Source organism: Schistocerca gregaria, chromosome 2, assembly GCF_023897955.1.
Source record: "Schistocerca gregaria isolate iqSchGreg1 chromosome 2, iqSchGreg1.2, whole genome shotgun sequence".
Classification (NCBI taxonomy): Eukaryota; Metazoa; Arthropoda; class Insecta; order Orthoptera; family Acrididae; genus Schistocerca; species Schistocerca gregaria.
In genome coordinates, this window is record NC_064921.1 from 548,998,902 (window position 1) to 549,017,555 (window position 18,654).

The 18,654-nt window shown below is 41.6% G+C and overlaps 1 protein-coding gene across 1 annotated transcript in view; it reads right to left on the reverse strand.

Annotated features, from left to right (window-relative positions):
• Nucleotides 1-18,654, reverse strand: part of LOC126335873 (uncharacterized) — a 526,091-nt gene that overhangs the window by 88,206 nt on the left and 419,231 nt on the right. The window contains exon 5 of the mRNA XM_049999346.1: nt 4,069-4,125. Coding sequence (XP_049855303.1) covers nt 4,069-4,125 — 57 coding nt within the window. The remainder of the gene's footprint in view (nt 1-4,068; nt 4,126-18,654) is intronic.

The window sequence follows — 18,654 nt, forward strand, 5'->3', positions numbered from 1 at the left end:
AGGAAATTTCGGAACCTGTAAGGTTAATAATTCCAGATCATCTGCATTATCGCCATAAAAGATGATTCTAGCTTCTCTGTCGAACACAGATCTCTTTTTTTCCAAAAGCCCTGTCGGCAGTAATCATGATGTCTTAAAAAACTAGCTCTCATGCATTCCAGATCACTGCCTCAGCTCAGATCCAGTCCGAAAGAACAAGAGAGTAAAATGACAGCGAAGAGAGAATGGAGTATGACTGCTTCTTAGTGGTTTGCCAATATACACTCCTGGAAACGGAAAAAAGAACACATTGACACCGGTGTGTCAGACCCACCATACTTGCTGCGGACACTGCGAGAGGGCTGTACAAGCAATGATCACACGCACGGCACAGCGGACACACCAGGAACCGCGGTGTTGGCCGTCGAATGGCGCTAGCTGCGCAGCATTTGTGCACCGCCGCCGTCAGTGTCAGCCAGTTTGCCGTGGCATACGGAGCTCCATCGCAGTCTTTAACACTGGTAGCATGCCGCGACAGCGTGGACGTGAACCGTATGTGCAGTTGACGGACTTTGAGCGAGGGCGTATAGTGGGCATGCGGGAGGCCAGGTGGACGTACCGCCGAATTGCTCAACACGTGGGGCGTGAGGTCTCCTCAGTACATCGATGTTGTTGCCAGTGGTCGGCGGAAGGTGCACGTGCCCATCGACCTGGGACCGGACCGCAGCGACGCACGGATGCACGCCAAGACCGTAGGATCCTACGCAGTGCCGTAGGGGACCGCACCGCCACTTCTCAGCAAATTAGGGACACTGTTGCTCCTGGGGTATCGGCGAGGACCATTCGCAACCGTCTCCATGAAGCTGGGCTACGGTCCCGCACACCGTTAGACCGTCTTCCGCTCACGCCTCAACATCGTGCAGCCCGCCTCCAGTGGTGTCGCGACAGGCGTGAATGGAGGGACGAATGGAGATGTGTCGTCTTCAGCGATGAGAGTCGCTTCTGCCTTGGTACCAATGATGGTCGTATGTGCGTTTGGCGCCGTGCAGGTGAGCGCCACAATCAGGACTGCATACGACCGAGGCACAGAGGGCCAACACCCGGCATCATGGTGTGGGGAGCGATCTCCTACAATGGCCGTACACCTCTGGTGATCGTCGAGGAGACACTGAATAACGCACGGTACATCCAAACCGTCATCGAACCCATCGTTCTTCCATTCCTAGACCGGCAAGGGAACTTGCTGTTCCAACAGGACAATGCACGTCCGCTTGTATCCCGTATCCCGGATCTGTCCCCCATTGAGCATGTTTGGGACTGGATGAAGCGTTGTCTCACCCGGTCTGCACGTCCAGCACGAACGCTGGTCCAACTGAGGCGCCAGGTGGAAATGGCATGGCAAGCCGTTCCACAGGACTACATCCAGCATCTCTACGATGTCTCCATGGGAGAATAGCAGCCTGCATTGCTGCGAAAGGTGGATATACACTGTACTAGTGCCAACATTGTGCATGCTCTGTTGCCTGTGTCTATGTGCCTGTGGTTCTGTCAGTGTGATCATGTGATGTATCTGATCCCAGGAATGTGTCAATAAAGTTTCCCCTTCCTGGGACAATGAATTCACGGTGTTCTTATTTCAATTTCCAGGAGTGTACAACACGTCTAAGTACCGAGGTAATATCTCTGTTTGGTGAAAATGTTGAGATTATTTTCCAATAAAATGAGTTATTGTTCTTTATGAAAATTTTCAGAATAAGGGAAAAACATGAGTATTTGTGAGATTCCCTTTAAGAAATCAGACCCCATCCTCAACTCCGTTGAGAAAATCGTCCTTGTGCAGTGGCTTATTTAGTGACGGCATGCAACACCGTAGATGGTCATTCTTTCTTCGGCTGGGATTTTAAGCTCGGTGGTCCGCTCATTGTTGTCGGGAAGCAGCAGGTTATGATCCAGGACGGGATTTCACCATCTCTCTTTTCTCGTCATCAAAATACAAGACATACTAATAAATGTCACTACGCAGTACACTCATCCAATATAGTCACCTAAGCTTGGTACATACATTTAAAACTCTATAAAACCGCGACAAATTCTATCATTGTGAGCTAGAGGATGAATACTTCTTCCGACTGGGTGCCATCAATGTTTCGCAGTCAGCAGTGTCATATGACCTTTTTCTTTCTTTCTTAATAGAAGGAAAAAACCGAGAGTGACTGTGCCGACGAATCGAAGAAGGCGAAAATTAAGACATATGGATTGAAGGAGTAGGTAGGATGTTTCCATAAGAGCGTGCAAAAATGTAACAGGATATAGAGGATGCTCCACTAAATGCTCCACTAAACAATTTGAGGTAAGAGAACCTGGGGCTGGAGAAGTCAGAGTCAGCTTAAGGAGATATGCAAGTAAACTTGTCTACCACTTTGTCTAGCGTTACTGTTTCCCAGCTTGTTTACAACTAACATGCGTACAAGTTTACACGTACTGTGTTTCTTTACATGTCTTTTTTTATTTCTTGCAAAGAAGCTAAAAGAACACGCATGATTACTAGGATGTCATAGTGCATGTTTTGTTTACTGCAACTGTCCATGAGGTGGCTCTGTTGTATAGTATTTACATTGTTCCATGACAGAAAATGCTATGAATCAATGACAGACCCATTCTTACTCGGTGCTATTCACAGATGTACAATTCAGTACGATGGAGCAGTACCGCTACGGTTCGCACAAGTCACTGACCTGAACCTTATGTATGGGGAAGCATGTTACAAAGCTCTCGCTGCTGAAGGGCTGTGCAGGGAACCATTTCCTAACAGGTATCATCCGTCACGACGAGTGTTAATTTTTCTCGATGGACGAATGCGGGAGACTGGTTCATTGGAAAGAAGAAACGAGAGACGTAGCAACACGAGGACAACACACACACCAGATTTTGAAGTGGAACTGCTGGTGCGTGTTGCAGCAGACCCCACTGTAACTACTCCTCATACTGCACCTGAAATGGGTGCTGCACATAATAGCGTGTGGCGAGTACTCCACGAACAATTACACCCACATCAATACAACGAGTCCATGAAATGCTTGTGACTGACTTTACACCAAGGGTCGCTCTGTGTCAGTGTTTGCCCTAACAGTGGATTGTTCGACCAGATTTCCTCCCAATCCTGCTGTTTACTGACGAGGCCTCTTTTGATCACATAGATATTTCGAACAGTGGGATGAGGAAAACCCTTACGCTATAGTAGAGAAACACCATCAAGTATGTTTTTCTGTGAATATCTGGGCCGGTATTGTAGGCGACTCTCTCGGTGAGCCATATTTTCTACCTGGCAGTCTGAATAGCCACCTGTACTTGAGGTTTGTGCAAAGAGTTTTACCCGAGTTGTTGGGGAACGTGCCCTTGTCTGTTAGTAAGAGGTGCACCGCCCCACTTCAGTGAGTATGTCCGCAACCATCTCATTGCTGTATTTCCTGGCCGCTGGGTTGGAAGAGAAGTTCCTATTCCATGGCCTGACCTAAATCGGATATTTAAAGTCACTCGTGCAGGAGACGCCAGTGGATACGGAGATGGAATTAGTTGCTAGAATTGTAGCAGCTTGTGACATGATTCGAAAAGAACCAGGGATATTTGTCAGAATGCGTCAGTATCTTGTTCGCCGATGTCATGTTTGCATTGAGCTTGATGGACATCAGTTTCAGCACATTTTGTAAGATACAGTACAAATAATATGCTCTTTATGTCGACGACGGTATATGGAATTAACTGTAACTAACATAAATAAAAAAGTACACAGTAATGTGATTTTATTCCTATTATCTCCTTAAGCTCGTTTCTCACACTCCAGGTTCCTTACCTCAAATTGTTCTGTGGAGCATCCTCTATGTCCCGTTAAATTTTTGCACGCTCTTATCGGAACACCCTGTATAGTACCTTCTCGTCTTCATACTATCAAAATGTCTTCACAGTTTTCGACATTACCGAAATAAACACACAACACTATCCTTTCCTAGTCATCAGTTTTCATATGAGCGCCACTTAATGTAACAAGAGATTCGGGAAGGTTATTTACTGAACACGTTAAGAAGTACTTACTTTAGGACGTCCTGGCGTTTTCTTGCTAGAGAACAGTCCACACAGAGGTCGTAATACCTGTAACAGAAAACAGATTTACTGAGAAAAAATTTTACACAATGAGTAGGCTAGTATTTTATTCAGGCATGAAGTCAAATTCAAGTTGATTGACAATAACCAATCTATGACTTCACGTGACATATAAATTTCGTTTCCTTAAACATTATTATTTTTATGTACTCATTCAGTGCATAGGTACCTTTTCGGATGCTCAAGTAGATTTTCAGCTTATCACAGCGGTTTCAATACAAAACTGCGGTGTCGACATTCTTCACGGTACGTGTTAAGCGATTTTCAGTCAACAAAAGGTTCCTTTACTATTACTGGCCACCGGTAAAGCCATTCCTCTTGCTATACGCCATAGGCTTTGTTCCTGATACGTCACTGGTTATTTAAACAAACAAGGTTCGTGCTACAAGTGAACGCCGGGGTACCTGGTTGTTAAAATCTCAGCGACATCTTGCGACGGATTACTATACAGTTTTCGTACTCACAGAAGCCAAAGTCGTCAACAATTTGTTTGTAGAAGATGGATATGACATACAGACTTGTAAGAATATGTAAAGTATATGTACGTATATCTGGCTGTAGTCTTTAAATCGATACGAGTCATGTCCTAGGTTTATGTTCCCGCAAAACACCTCTATCTGGTGTGTTTCTCTTCAATTCTAAGGGAGTAGTGATACTACTGTGTGTGATATGTGAGGAGCAATACCGTTTTGTGGAATTTGTTAATATTCGAAATCGATGTAGACACTGACCTTTGTGGCGTAGTCGATACAAAGCTACGGGTGACTTGCTCATGAAAGGACCTTTGATTGGCAGGCTCTGGGCAAGAGAGGCAGGTTCCGGTAGGGTGACGGGAGGCGAAGCTGAGGGGTCGGCTTGAGTGTAAGCAGGGCATTATTTCCGGCACACGGATTTTTTTGAAGGAGTTCTGAGAGCCGCCCGTGCCGGACGTAGCGGTGTGACTTATCACTGCATGCTTGCCAGTGCTAGTGCTGTCGTAAATAAAATTTTCTTGAGGACCACCCCACCTTGCTAAAAGAACTGGTCTTCGCGGTAACGCTTTTTTAAGTTACTCTGGGATTCTTCGTCGAACAGGGAGTCTGTCTTTGCTCTCCGGAACGTGGCCTCGTATGATTTCATCTGAGTTACTCTGATTTAACGGTTATGTTTTGTTAGGGAATCATTTAGGTGTTTCAGTTACAAGTTTGCATACGTTTGTAATTTGGTTGTGGTTTAATTCCTATACATTTATAGTGAAACGAACAAAGTTAATATCGTCTTTTCTTCTGAGCGGTCACATCATCATGTCTTCCGCGCTTGTGCCTATTAACTTGAATCTGTTCGTGTCTCCAAGGCTTACTATCTTGGAGCCTGGGACCATCGTATTTCATCGGGTCAAGTATTTTAAGTTGAATTTTCGGAACGGTTATTGATGTTGAACAGTGAATTTCAGTGTCGTACCCACGTTACATAAACATTGTAACAATTTGGATGCATAATCGGCTCTAATCTACCCATTGTTCTTGTGCTTGTTTCTGTTAATTTTATAATGGATTTTACTATCGCTTCCCGTCCATGTTTGTCAACATTCGTGTCGTGTGGTCGCTAATGGTGTTGAAAATAGCTATTTTGTGGCCACAGACAGCATCACTAAATAGAACAAAGTATCATACGCAGAAAGAATCCCAGTTTGTTTGTGAGAAGTCGAGTTAAATGAAGTTATTGAATTTCTTAATTTTGCGAGAAAGCTGTGATGTCAAATTCTACGTCACTGTTTTGGGATAAGACTATATGGTTATTTGACAGCAGATATCGAAAACCGAGTTACTCTCTCTTTCATGAATCTTCGTAGTTCGATATGCACACTCTCAGAAAACATGTGTGCCACAATTCCCATTGAGTCTTGGCAGAGTATATAATCATTAATGTTAAGCAATGATTTTTCTTGGTATATTGATTCGTTAATAGTTGATGTGCTAACGGGTCTTTTTAAATAATTTTAATAAATTACTATTTTGATTGTAATCTAGCTGTAACAGTCAAATCCGTCATATTCGGTTCCATTTCTTACGAGGTTCCACGAATAGCTCATAGTTCATGCTTTTTAAGGGATAACGTAACAGAGGATCAAATATTCTGAATCTTTACTAAAACAGGTTACTTAAGGTGTATTTAGTCTCCGTGTGCCTATACCGTATCTGTAGCAATCCAATGTCGAGCAGCCTAAATTCAGGAATGGACGATACTACACATAAGATAGGCGAGAGCGGTACGCTCCCCTTTTTTCAGTCCAGGGAGAAAAGAATGTCCATAGCCGTAAGGCAAAAAGTGTATCTACTAAGGTAGTGGAAAATTAGACAAAATTATTAGATAGTGTAATTGGGGAATAGAGTAAGAAATGCTTAGCTTGCCAGTTCCTATCAGAACGACTTAAAATTAAAACTAATTGGTGGCTATTAAGATGAATTCCTGACATGCAACTTTATTCCTATCACGTGTTTTAGAGTATGTAAGTGTGTTACTAATGAATTATTTTACAACAATGTTCCATAACCACTTGTGAGGCATGTTGTGTGACCTTAATAGAACTGGATCGGGTAGTTCAAAACAGAAGGAGGGGCAAGGATTATTAAGGATTTTTTTCTTTATGCGTTAAAAAAATGGGTCTGAGCACTATGGAACTTAACTTCTGAGGTCATCAGTCCCCTAGAAGTCAGAACTACTTAAACGTAACTAACCTAAGGACATCACACACATCCATGCCCGAGGCAGGATTCGAACCTGCGACCCTAGAGAACGCGCGGATCCAGACTGTAGCGCCTAGAACCGATCGGGCACCCTGGCCGGCTCTTTATTCATTCCCAGCTCACAAATGGCACAATGATTACTAAATCTCATCACATAGTATGGATGGCAATAACTCTTTGACCCTCCACATAACCTTGATATAGAACCGGCAATGAATAGTTTTTTCCGCATCTGATAAAAAGTTAACATAATCGAGGGCGATGTCAAAACAGTCGTTTTATTGGAGGTTGAACAATAAGGTTGCTGATATTATCGGTGTGGAATTCAGAAGTATATTGTTCGTCATGACAAATGTCTTGATATTGGTGACAATTTAATTGAAAAATATGCTATGGTACAGGTTTTCGTGTAATCGTAAAATTGTTTTAAATACGCACCTATCTTTCTCTTAAGATAAAAATGGATGTATTTGAAATCTACAGGGACGAGTGGGAAACGATTATGACAGCGTCTGAAGATTAGTAAAATATGTGAATACTTTTCATTGTTGGCTGTACGACGTAATTTACTACTGACCCTCGGTGACTGCATGATGCCTCTGTGTGAACATTGCCTTATGGGATTGTGATTACCTGACAGAAACCGACAGTTACAGATTTATTTAGCAACAATTCTCGGTGCTTCGCAGATATCTTCTTTTCTTTCTTAAACAGTATTACAGATTCACAGCAACAAAAATTCCTGTAACAAAACAGCGTGTTCAAAAATTGATTGCACAGTCACAGTGATCATGAGAACTGTACAATCCATTTAGGTGTTAAAAACGTGTAATCAGCGTATGAATTCTTAACTTAAAATCTATTCAGGATGAAAGATAAGTTAGCAATTCAACGTATTTTCACATAGTGGTTTGTAGAGACAGAGAAAAGTAGTAGTAAAACTGTGGTCGTCAGCACAAAAAATTGTCAGTTCATATTGTTGGCTCAATTTAAAAAAAATTGGCGCTTTGCATGGCCCCCGAGCGGTGAATACAACGACAGAATATAAGTCAATAAACAGATAACGGAAATTAATTATGCGGTCCGGTGTGGAGAAAAAGTTGACAGTATAACCAGAATACAAATAAAATATTAGAATTCTGAGAAACAATAAACATTATACGCTTCGAGTTTTATTAACGGATCCAGCCAATATTATTAAATGTTTAGAGAGAGAGAAAATCCAGCATCATTTGTTATGCGAGGGTAACGTGAAATAAAACTCGCCTCTGTATTTAATGTGATCTTTTATTCTTTAGCTCGACTGTAGAGTACGCCTGACATGAAACCACTGATTATTCGCACGGGCTTTGTATTATCCCAGCAATTAAGTATCCAGTTATCCTGTGGCCGCTGTCTCCGTCTCGTAAAGGCGATATCGTTACAGCCAAAACGTTAGAATATTTCTCACAGGAGTGAATGTCACAGGATTAATAACAAACAATGCCTCTTTCAAATCAGGTCTTTCAGCTGCCCTTTGTACCCAAATTAAAGATAATGCAATCTTTCAGAAAGTGAAATCAGAAATTATTACCGGATTAACGTGAAATGGCGATAAAACACCTTCGAAACGTTCGCATAAAACCTGCTGAACTCTGACAAATTCTGCTTGGATCATGTCAGCATACGTTATAAATGTTTCAGGCTGCAATGTAGTGACATTCTTCAATAGATTACAACTCCGTGTTCGTTGAGCTCTGGGATGCATGTTTATACCCACTGAGGCTGTCCTCTTACCAACTCAGCTATCCGAATCCACATCACTGTCTTACTCGAAGTACCTTGCGACCACTTTCCTGACTCTTTTACTGAGCAAAAAGTACGGCACATGTTCCATGTAGATACGGAAACATTGTGTTAGCTCAGGCGTATGTAATACAACAGTTAAGAGATTTGTGTCGGAAGGCAGACGCCCATATTTTATGACTCACAGTTTTAATTTTCTCTCTTGTTGTAGTTAGCAGACGTAGAAATAGTATAAGTCTCTCCCACTATGCTCTTGTATGGTTCACCTGCATGCCACAGGAATTATTTGGAGCACAGACGAACATTCCTATGTTTTTTATCTCTTTTCTGAGTGATCTGAGTTTAGAAATGCGTCGCCCAAAGTATTGGTGCGTTACCGCTATTGAGAACAAAGTTTTGCTCCACTCTTCGTTACTCACTCTGAGACTTAAATTTTCTATCTTTTAGTGCCGTGCAGAAGTTTTTCTCCATGTTTATTGGAACATGCAGTTTTATTAAGAATGTCTGCTTCATGATGCATCCACTTCCAGATGGTTGCCAATTTTGACTAATACTGAAAGGCAGGTCCACATAAATGAACTTAATGCTTTGTTACTTACTGATTCGGTTGCTGGCTCCGTCACCTTCTTTTCAAGGATGTGATAATCTCGGATACTTATTGCACGAATATATCGAAACTTTTCAGGAATGTAAGTATTCTTTTGGTCAGCCACAAAGAAATGAAGAGTTTTCGGAGCTTTAAGTTGTATGTTATGAAACATTACTCTCTACGGACTGACAAAATTTAGAGCCAGAATTTTAGGTATATACAAAACATGACTACTCTTCACGTCTGCAGTAGCACTTCATTGTTTCTTCCAATAATTAAAACCCAAAATTCTCTCCAAGTGCTAGTAAGAACAGAGATCATATTGAAATGCATAGAACTTGATGATGTACATCTCTGATAAAGATCTTACTTAAAACAAGTGATACATTATTAACGAAAATTCAAAAATATCACATTTTTCGTGTTAAAACTTCAAATTTATCCTATGGACATTAAATATCAACAGTAGAATACGACATCTGCATTTTTCCATAAACTTTACCATTTATAAATGAAAATATCGAGGCCCATAGAGATCGGAGGATTCAAAATGTGTATCAGGCTTCATAACAACACCCCACATAGTAGTACGGACTTGTTTATCTGTGCAGTGCTCTCCGATACTCAGGAATACCCATAGTTTACGAATAGTTTTTGCTATCTCAACTGACTGATAATCGTCTACATCGCTTCTCAGGTAGTAAAAAAATTCATCCACAACCATCTTCGTACTCTGGCATTGAAATCGTTAACAGTTGGGGTAGATAATCCGGGGTATAACCACAGATAAAAGTAGTACGGTCAACAGATGTTGATATGCAGGGCGTCATCTAGGTCAAATTAATTTCACGTGAGCTCCCGAGGCCCACCGCAGGGCGTCCATGGAGACGAGGCGCTCGCCGAAGCATAAGTTAAGTTTTGGTGCCGACTTAGTACATATGCACCGCATTTTTAAAATGTGTCTACACCTATTCAGTCTGTTTTAGTTTTATTTCTAGACCATGCCCTCGTAGACATATTATAGAATCAGGTTTATCTTCTGAAGAAGTCTCAATTACTGAAACCTAGGTAAAGGTTGGTTTCATTACCGAAATTATATTAGATTATCACGATTACTGACTGGGCTGCAATGTTGAAACTACTACTGTTTACAGAGATTTGGCAAATCCTGAGCTACTAAAGAAGTGTTTACATGGGAAGACTCAGAATCTGAATGAGTCCTTTAATAATGTTGGGTGGTAGAGTGTGCCTAAAAATGTATTTATTGGCCTTATGACTTTAAAGTTAGCAGTGTGTGATGCTGTAATAACGTTTAATGGTAGAAACTATGAAAGATTTAATGTTCCGGAGAAGTTAGGGATAAGATTTGGACAGAACACAGCTAAAGGACTGCGGGAACTGGATGTGCTTCGTGTACGTAAAGCAGAGTTAGCTGCTCAGCAAATGACAAAAGAAGCAAGAACGAAGAGGAGGAGGCAAGCACTGGGCTGTTGTGACACTGGAGAAGACACAGACTATGGGCCAGGGTAATTGTAGTGCATAAAAGACGCAGAAATGTAAGTCTGTATAAGAATTTGCAATAAAAAAGTTTTAAACCTCAATACCTTTGAACTACATTTTTTGCAATAAATGCCCCGTTTTCTAGAAAGTACTGATGATAGAGACATGAAATTTTCACAGAATGCAAAGTGTGAGATTCATATGGAACTAGAATAATTAGAATACACTGAGTTGTTTTGCTTTTATGCTAATTTATTTACAAAATTGTCAAAAATTGAGTGTTTGAAAAAAGGATAATATGCCCAACAATAAAATTTTAGTAATAATTCTAGTTCAGTATATCTACAAAGGTACATTCAATAATTATGGAAAATTGTAAGTTAGTGTCTTCAAAAAACAAAACTAGATAATTTAACACTGGCGGCATAGGACGTACAATGTCCTGTTAAATCATCTTTTATGCTTTATATTCTGTTTTATACTATATTGTTGCAAATATTAAGCGTAACGTGAGAAGGACACATTTACGTATTGGGCGTAGTAACTACATACAGGAGAAACTTTAGAAGAAATTAATCGATTCACTATCTAGCTTGCCATTGAGAAAAAATTTTCTCCTTGTTTTCTGAGGCTAAAAAAAATTTCCAGCTCTTTTTTTAAATTTGTTGTATGTGATTTCTGAAAGTAATGGAGCATCTTAAGATCTGCTATGTTTGTCGCCACGACTGACTTTCTGCATTGGTTATGTGTCTAACAACTTGTGTCTTCAGTTATCCAGTATGGAAGGTCTTGCCACTATTTACTTTGTACTAGCTTAAGCGAGTTTTATATGTGACTTTGTATATCCCCGAGTGAAAATTTATCCCCATTTTTTTGTTTAAGGTGTCAACTTTTTTCTGTTGAAGTTTGCTATTTGTGGAGAAGCTACCTTCACTTTATGTGATAAGTAGGTCTGCTATTTTTTGGGAACTGTTACCTGCATAACATGTGATGGCCACACATTTGATTGTGTTATTAGTTCCTTCTAAAGAGTCACAATCTTCTTCCTTCTCTGCTATTTATTTATGTGGGAACTTGGTATGGATAATGAAATATCTCTAATCCAAACTCTTTGGAAGCCATCTTGTCTAATTTATTTTCTTTGTATTTTGTTTTCACATAAACAATCATCATGAGCGATGGTTTGCATTTGTGTGGATTTCTGCACAATGATAGTGACACAACACCTGTAAGCAGAAAGACAGAAAGCAACATTGCCTCATAAAAATAACAAGATAAATGTTTTATTTCTTCTGATTGTAGTGAAACCACTAAAAGATGATTGCAGAGCAAAAGATGCAGAAAAACACACATACAAAAACCACATAAAATACCAACATAAAATCTGACGGATGAAATACCGCCATACTGAACCCAACTGAATCAAATATAGCTCACAAACAGACCAGAATGTAGCCCACTCGATCATAACAGCGATTGCCACTCTGTTATGACTCAGCATCAGTCACAAAGGAACCTCGCCAATACATTATTGCTTCGCAAATATTTGGTTGTAAAAAAATGGTACCTTTTGATCCAGAATAATTATATATAAGGAATTTTATGATTTTTAGCTGCTCTTCACTAACGCAAACACCCGGTGTTGGTTATAAATGGAAACAGTGAAGATTGTTGAGAAGGAGAAAGCTACGTAGGCTGCCTGACATTACATTGGCAGTACACTGTCAAAAAAGAAAAAAAAAGCCGATAACACGGTACTGCGTATCATTCATTTCAAAGTCACTCACACAACCAACTCGTCTAATTTAAATAAACGTGCTAACCAAACGATTCCGCTGATCAGATTAACTTTTGACTATAGTCCATTGATCGTGACCGGACCAAATATTTCACGAAATAAGCGTCAAACGACAAAACTACAAAGAACGACACTTGTCTAGCTTGAAGGGGAAAACCAGATGGCGCTATGGTTGGCCCGCTAGATGGCACTGCCATAGGTCAAACGAGTATCAACTGCGTTTTTTTTTTATTAGGCACCCCCATTTTTATTACATATTCGTGTAGTACGTAAAGAAATATGAATGTTTTAGTTAGACCACTTTTTTCGCTTTGTGATAGTTGGCGCTGTAATAGTCACAAACATATGGCTCACAATTTTAGACTAACGGATGGTAACAGGTGGGGTTTTTTAATCGAAATACAGAACGTAGGTACGTTTGAACATTTTATTTTGTTTCTTCCATTGTGATACATGTATCTTTGTGACCTTCTCATTTCGGAGAACGTATTCTGTTAGAGAGTTATTACCTGTAAATACCACATTAATGCAATAAATGCTCAAAAAGATGTCCGTCAACCTCAATGCATTTGGCAATACGTGTAACGATATTCCTCTCAACAGCGAGTAGTTCGCCTTCCGTAATGTTCGCACATGCATTGACAATGCGCTGACCATGTTGTCAGGCGTTGTCGGTTGATCACGATGTCAAATTTCCTTCAGCTTTCCCCACAGAAAGAAATCCGGGGACGTCAGATCCGTGCGGGCCATGATATGGTGCTTCGACGACCAATCTACCTGTTATGAAATGTGCTATTCATTACCGCTTCAACCGCACGCGAGCTATGTGCCGGACATCCATCATGTTACAAGTACATCGCCATTTTGTCATGCAGTGAAACATCTTGTAGTAACATCGGTAGAAAATTAAGTAGGAAAACAGCATACATTGCACCATTTAGATTGCCATCGATAAAATGGGAGCCAATTATCCTTCCTCCCATAATGCCGCACGATACATTAACCCGCCAAGGTCGCTGATGTTCCACTTGTCGCAGCCATCGTGGATTTTCCGTTGCCCAATAGCGCAAATAATGTCGGTTTACGTTACCGCTGCTGGTGAATGACGCTTCGTCGCTAAATAGAACATGTGCAAAAATTCGGCCATCGTGCTGTAATTTCTCTCGTGCCCAGTGGCAGAACTGTACACGACGTTCAAAGTCGTCGCCATGCAATTCCTGGTGCCTAGAAATATGGTATGGGTGCAATCGATGTTGATGTAGCATTCTCAACGCCGACGTTTTTAAGATTCCCGATTCTCGCGCAATTTGTCTGCTACTCTGTGCGGATTAGCCGGGACAGCAGCTAAAACACCTACTTGGGCATCATCATTTGTTGCACGTCGTGGTTGACGTATCACAGGTGGCTGAACACTTCCTGTTTCCTTAAATAACTAACTATCCCACGAACGGTCCGGACACTTGGATGATGTCCAGGATACCGAGCAACATACATAGCAGACGCTCGCAGGGGCTTTTTGATCACAATAGTCATACATCAACACGATATCGACCTTTTGCGCAATTGGTAAACGGTACATTTTAACACGGGTAATGTATCACAAAGCAAATACCGTATGCGCTGGCGGAGTGTTACGTGATACAGCGCCATCTACCACAAAACGAAAAAGTGGTCTAACTAAAACATTCATATTTCTTTACGTACTACGCTAATATGTAATAAAGAAATGGGTGTTCCTATTTTAAAAAACGCAGTCGATATCCGTTTGACCTATGGCAGCGCCATCTAGCGGGCCAACCATAGCGCCATCTGGTTTCCCCCTTCAAGCTGGACGAATTTCGTTATTTGTAGTTTTTTCCTTTGATGCTTAATTCGTGAGATATTTGGCCTGGTCTGTATCAATGGACCACGCTGTATATATATGCTGGATACACAGCTTTCTCCCTTTTAAGTGCTTCAATTTTTAACTGCATATAGTAGCACATGATAACCAAACTACACAGTTTCGAACAGAACGAACAAGAACATTTTTTCCACGTCCAAAACTACGAGAGCATGCCTAGCGTCCTGCCTTCTCATTGACTGATGCCTCACTCGTCTCAAAGAATTGCGACAAGGAAAGAACATTAACAGACGCCACAGTAGGTAAATAGTGGGCGACCAGTAGGTTGAGAGATAACAGCAGAAATCGCTCGCGAGCAGCTGACACGTAAGAAATGGAATATCTGGAAGTTGGCGGATATAACAGACAAATTTCATCATCTTCGTGATAAATACGTCAAATTTAATTTAAATTAGCCATTTTTAAATGTTGAAAACGATGTTGTAGATTTTTGATTAGAATGCACTAACTCTGCATGATCTTCCGCTGGCAGTACACTGTTAAAAAAAAAAAAAAAGAATTCTGATAACGTGGTACTACGTACGATTCATTTTAAAGGTACTCACACAACTCGACTACTTTAAACAATCGCAAAACCAAACTATTCCGCTGATCAGATTAACTCTTGATATCCATACTCTACGTATGATGATGTGCAACCAGTAACAACGCAACAAAAAATAAATTTCGGCCATATCCACGGGGTATGTTTGTAGGTTTAGAAGTTTCCACCTGCTCGTCATACTGTAATGGCGGAGCACATCAATGGCCAGTAGCGTTATGGACCAATTTGATTAACCATCTTTTGGATTCATCAGCTCTATCATCTATCCAAACATGTTATATGTTCCCTGGATCATCTTATTACATAATAACTCCTCTGTATTTACACACTCTGTAAGGAGTGGTACTGTATTGGACAAACCTATTTTCACTGAAACCTCCTTTCTTTGTTTTATGTATTCCTGTCTATTTCTTGACGATTTTGAGTATTTTTTCTGTAGAAAAGCTTGTCTTATAACTCTTTCTATTTTACAAGTATGTTTCACTCGAAACAGGTTAATTATAAATATCTTAGGTTATCAATGTGATGGAAGAGTCAGTCTATAGTTTCATGTGTTAACAGCACGTCTCCCGCCATTGTGCTTTTATTTATTTAAAAACTTCTACATTGGTCTATCCTCCTTCCCAGATATTCTTTGCTAGTCTTCCCAGCAGCCATATTTAAATCACTCGTAAGTGCTTTATACTGAGATGACGAACGGCTTTGGGTAGCGATATGCACGCATGCAGATGGTGGTAGTATTGCGTACACAAGGTATAAAATGTCAGTGCATTGCCGGATCTGTCATCCGTACTCAGGTGGTTCATGTTAAAAGGTTTCCGACGTGATTATGCCTGCATGACCAAAGTTAACAGACTTTGAATGCAGGTTTAATAGTTGAAGTTATGCGTGTAGGCATACCATTTTGGATATTATTAGGGAATTCAGTGCCAAGAGTGTCCCGAGAATACCAGATGCTAGGTATTACCACTCATAACGGACGCCAAAGAGTTAAGAACTGAGAGCGCTGAAGACTGCGTAGAGCTGTCAGACAAGCAACACTGCCTGAAATAATGGCAGAAATCAGTATGAGACGTTTCCTTTAGGTGAAACCTGGCTTTAGTGGACTACGATAGCAGTCGATCAACGCGAGTGCCTTTGTTAACAGCACGTTGTCGGCGCAAGCGTCTGTCCTGGGCTCTTGAGCATATTGGTTGGACCCTAGACGGTTGGAAAAGAGTGACCTGCTCAGATGAATCCCAGTATCAGTTGGTAAGTCCTACTCGTAGCGTTAGAGTGTGGCGCAGAACACACGAAGCCATAGATCCTAGTAGTCTACAGCGAACTGTGACAGCTGGTGGTGTCTTCATAATGGAATGGGTTGTGTTTACATAGAATGGATTGGGTCCTCTGGTCCAAATGAGACGAACATTACCCGGAAATGGTTACGTTCGGATACCTGGAACCATTTGCAGCAATTCGCGGACGTCACGTTTCCATGACAATGCGCGCTGTCGCTTGGCCACAGTTGTTCGGGATTGGTTTGATGGACATTCTGAACATTTCGAGCCAATGATCTGGCCACCTATATCGCCCGACATGGATCGTATCGAACTTTTATGGAACATTGTCGAGAGATCAGTTTGTGTACAAAATCCTGCACCGGCAACAATCGCAATTATGGCCGACTACAGAGGTAGCATGGCTCAATTTTTCTTCAGGGGACTTTCAACGACTAGCTGTGTCCATGCCATTCTGAGTTGCTGCACTGGGCGAGGCGAAAGGCGGTTCGACAAGAATTAAGAGGTATCCCATGACGGTGTCGATGGCACATCTTACCACCATGTTGAACTTAATTTCTGAATAATTTTTTCTTCAGTTGTTGTTAGTTTTCCTGATTCTCTTGAGAGTGTTTGGGTTTTGGTTGTGAGATTAATAAAGCTCGAAATTAATGGTAAAAGATTTTCTTTGATGAAATATTTTTGTAGAGCAAGTGTTGCGTGCTGAGAGAACAGAGGGCTTGAGCCGAGGAGCGTCTGCCAGTGTTAGAAATGGACGAGGGGAGGAGGAGGTGTGAGAAGAACGGAAATAAAGGAAACGATCCCGTAACGAGGGCAGGAAATTGGAGCGCGGCAGCTCCAGGAGGAGCTGCCGACTTGCTGCCGAGGGGACAGCCTCGGCTGCAATCTTGGGATCATCCTCTGTACGCTAAAAGCCGTAAACACTGAAGCATGTACACAGATTTCGTTTCAATGACGGGTCTAAAATACCCGTGTCGCTGCTAGACTCATACTGTTCAGGAACAAGAGGCACACACGCAACTAGCGACATGCTGCTCTAATGGTTCGCTGATTTTAGGGATGGAGCTACAGTTTTTAATGAAATCCCAGTGTCATTATTTAGATTTATCGTGACTTGTGGAGGTGCAGTTCTTTCCGCTTCATCCTTGTAACTACGGAACTTGTAACAGAGCTCCTCAAATTAAAGTGAGGCGAATAACCGCTAAATAAGTAAAATGAATAAAAGTTTTTATGACCTCTATCTGTACTAAAAAGTGGCTACCTGTCAAATACCTGAATATGTTAGAATAATGTGACTTCGTATGCTTTCCCGGCGTAATAAGTCTTGAAAATCTCTTCGGGTTTGCTGCCGGATCCTAAAATCAACTTGACTCGATATTTCGACGATCCAACTGGTCGCCATCTTCAGGAGAATGCTGCTTGCTGATGATTAAAGCTGAGAACTAACGCCTGGCTGCAAAACGACGTCCTATATAGCCCACCGTGCAGTACACGGCGCGTGCGCCGACCGTCACAGTTGCTGCCCTCCAAGACAGGGAAGGGGCGCCGCCCCTGGTAGAACTTCGCGGCAACGATATATCGCACTCATGGTCGCACTGAAGAACGTTCAATTTTGATGCGGGATAGTACCGGATTCCACGTCCTGCTAAGGGGAAACCCCTTGTCTCTATTGATTAAATTATCCGCCAACCTAATTTCAATTGCCTCTTTATAAACACTATTCCAAAAACTGGAAATGTTGGCAACTACCACCGTTTCGTCATATTTCATGCCGTGTCCCTCATTTAAACAGTGTTCTGCTACTGCCGATTTTTCCGGCTGTTGTAGCCTCGTATGGCGTCGGTGTTCCACACACCTGTCATGAACTGTGCGAATCGAACGACCAATGTAAGTTTTCCCACACTGACACGGAATTTTGTATACACCGGGTTTCCTAAGCCCCAGATCATCTTTTACAGAGCCAAGTAGTGCCCTAATCTTAGAAGGCGGTCGGAACACACTTTTGATGTTAAAATTCCTTAAAATTCGTCCAATCTTAAACGATATACCTCCTGCATAGGGAAGAAAGGCCACCGATCCATGTTCCTCTTCATGCACCTCCAGAGATGGTCCAAACTCCATAGCCCGACGAATCTGCTTCTCGGAGTATCCATTATCCTTAAAAACAGCCATCAAATGCTCAAGTTCTTGGGTTAAGCTGTCCGCGTCGGAAATGGCATATGCTCTCCTTACCAAAGTCCTGAGGACGCCACTGCGTTGGTACGCGCAGTCCGGAACCGTGCGACTGCTACGGTCGCAGGTTCGAATCCTGCCTCGGGCATGGATGTGTGTGATGTCCTTAGGTTAGTTAGGTTTAAGTAGTTCTAAGTTCTAGGGGACTAATGACCACGCA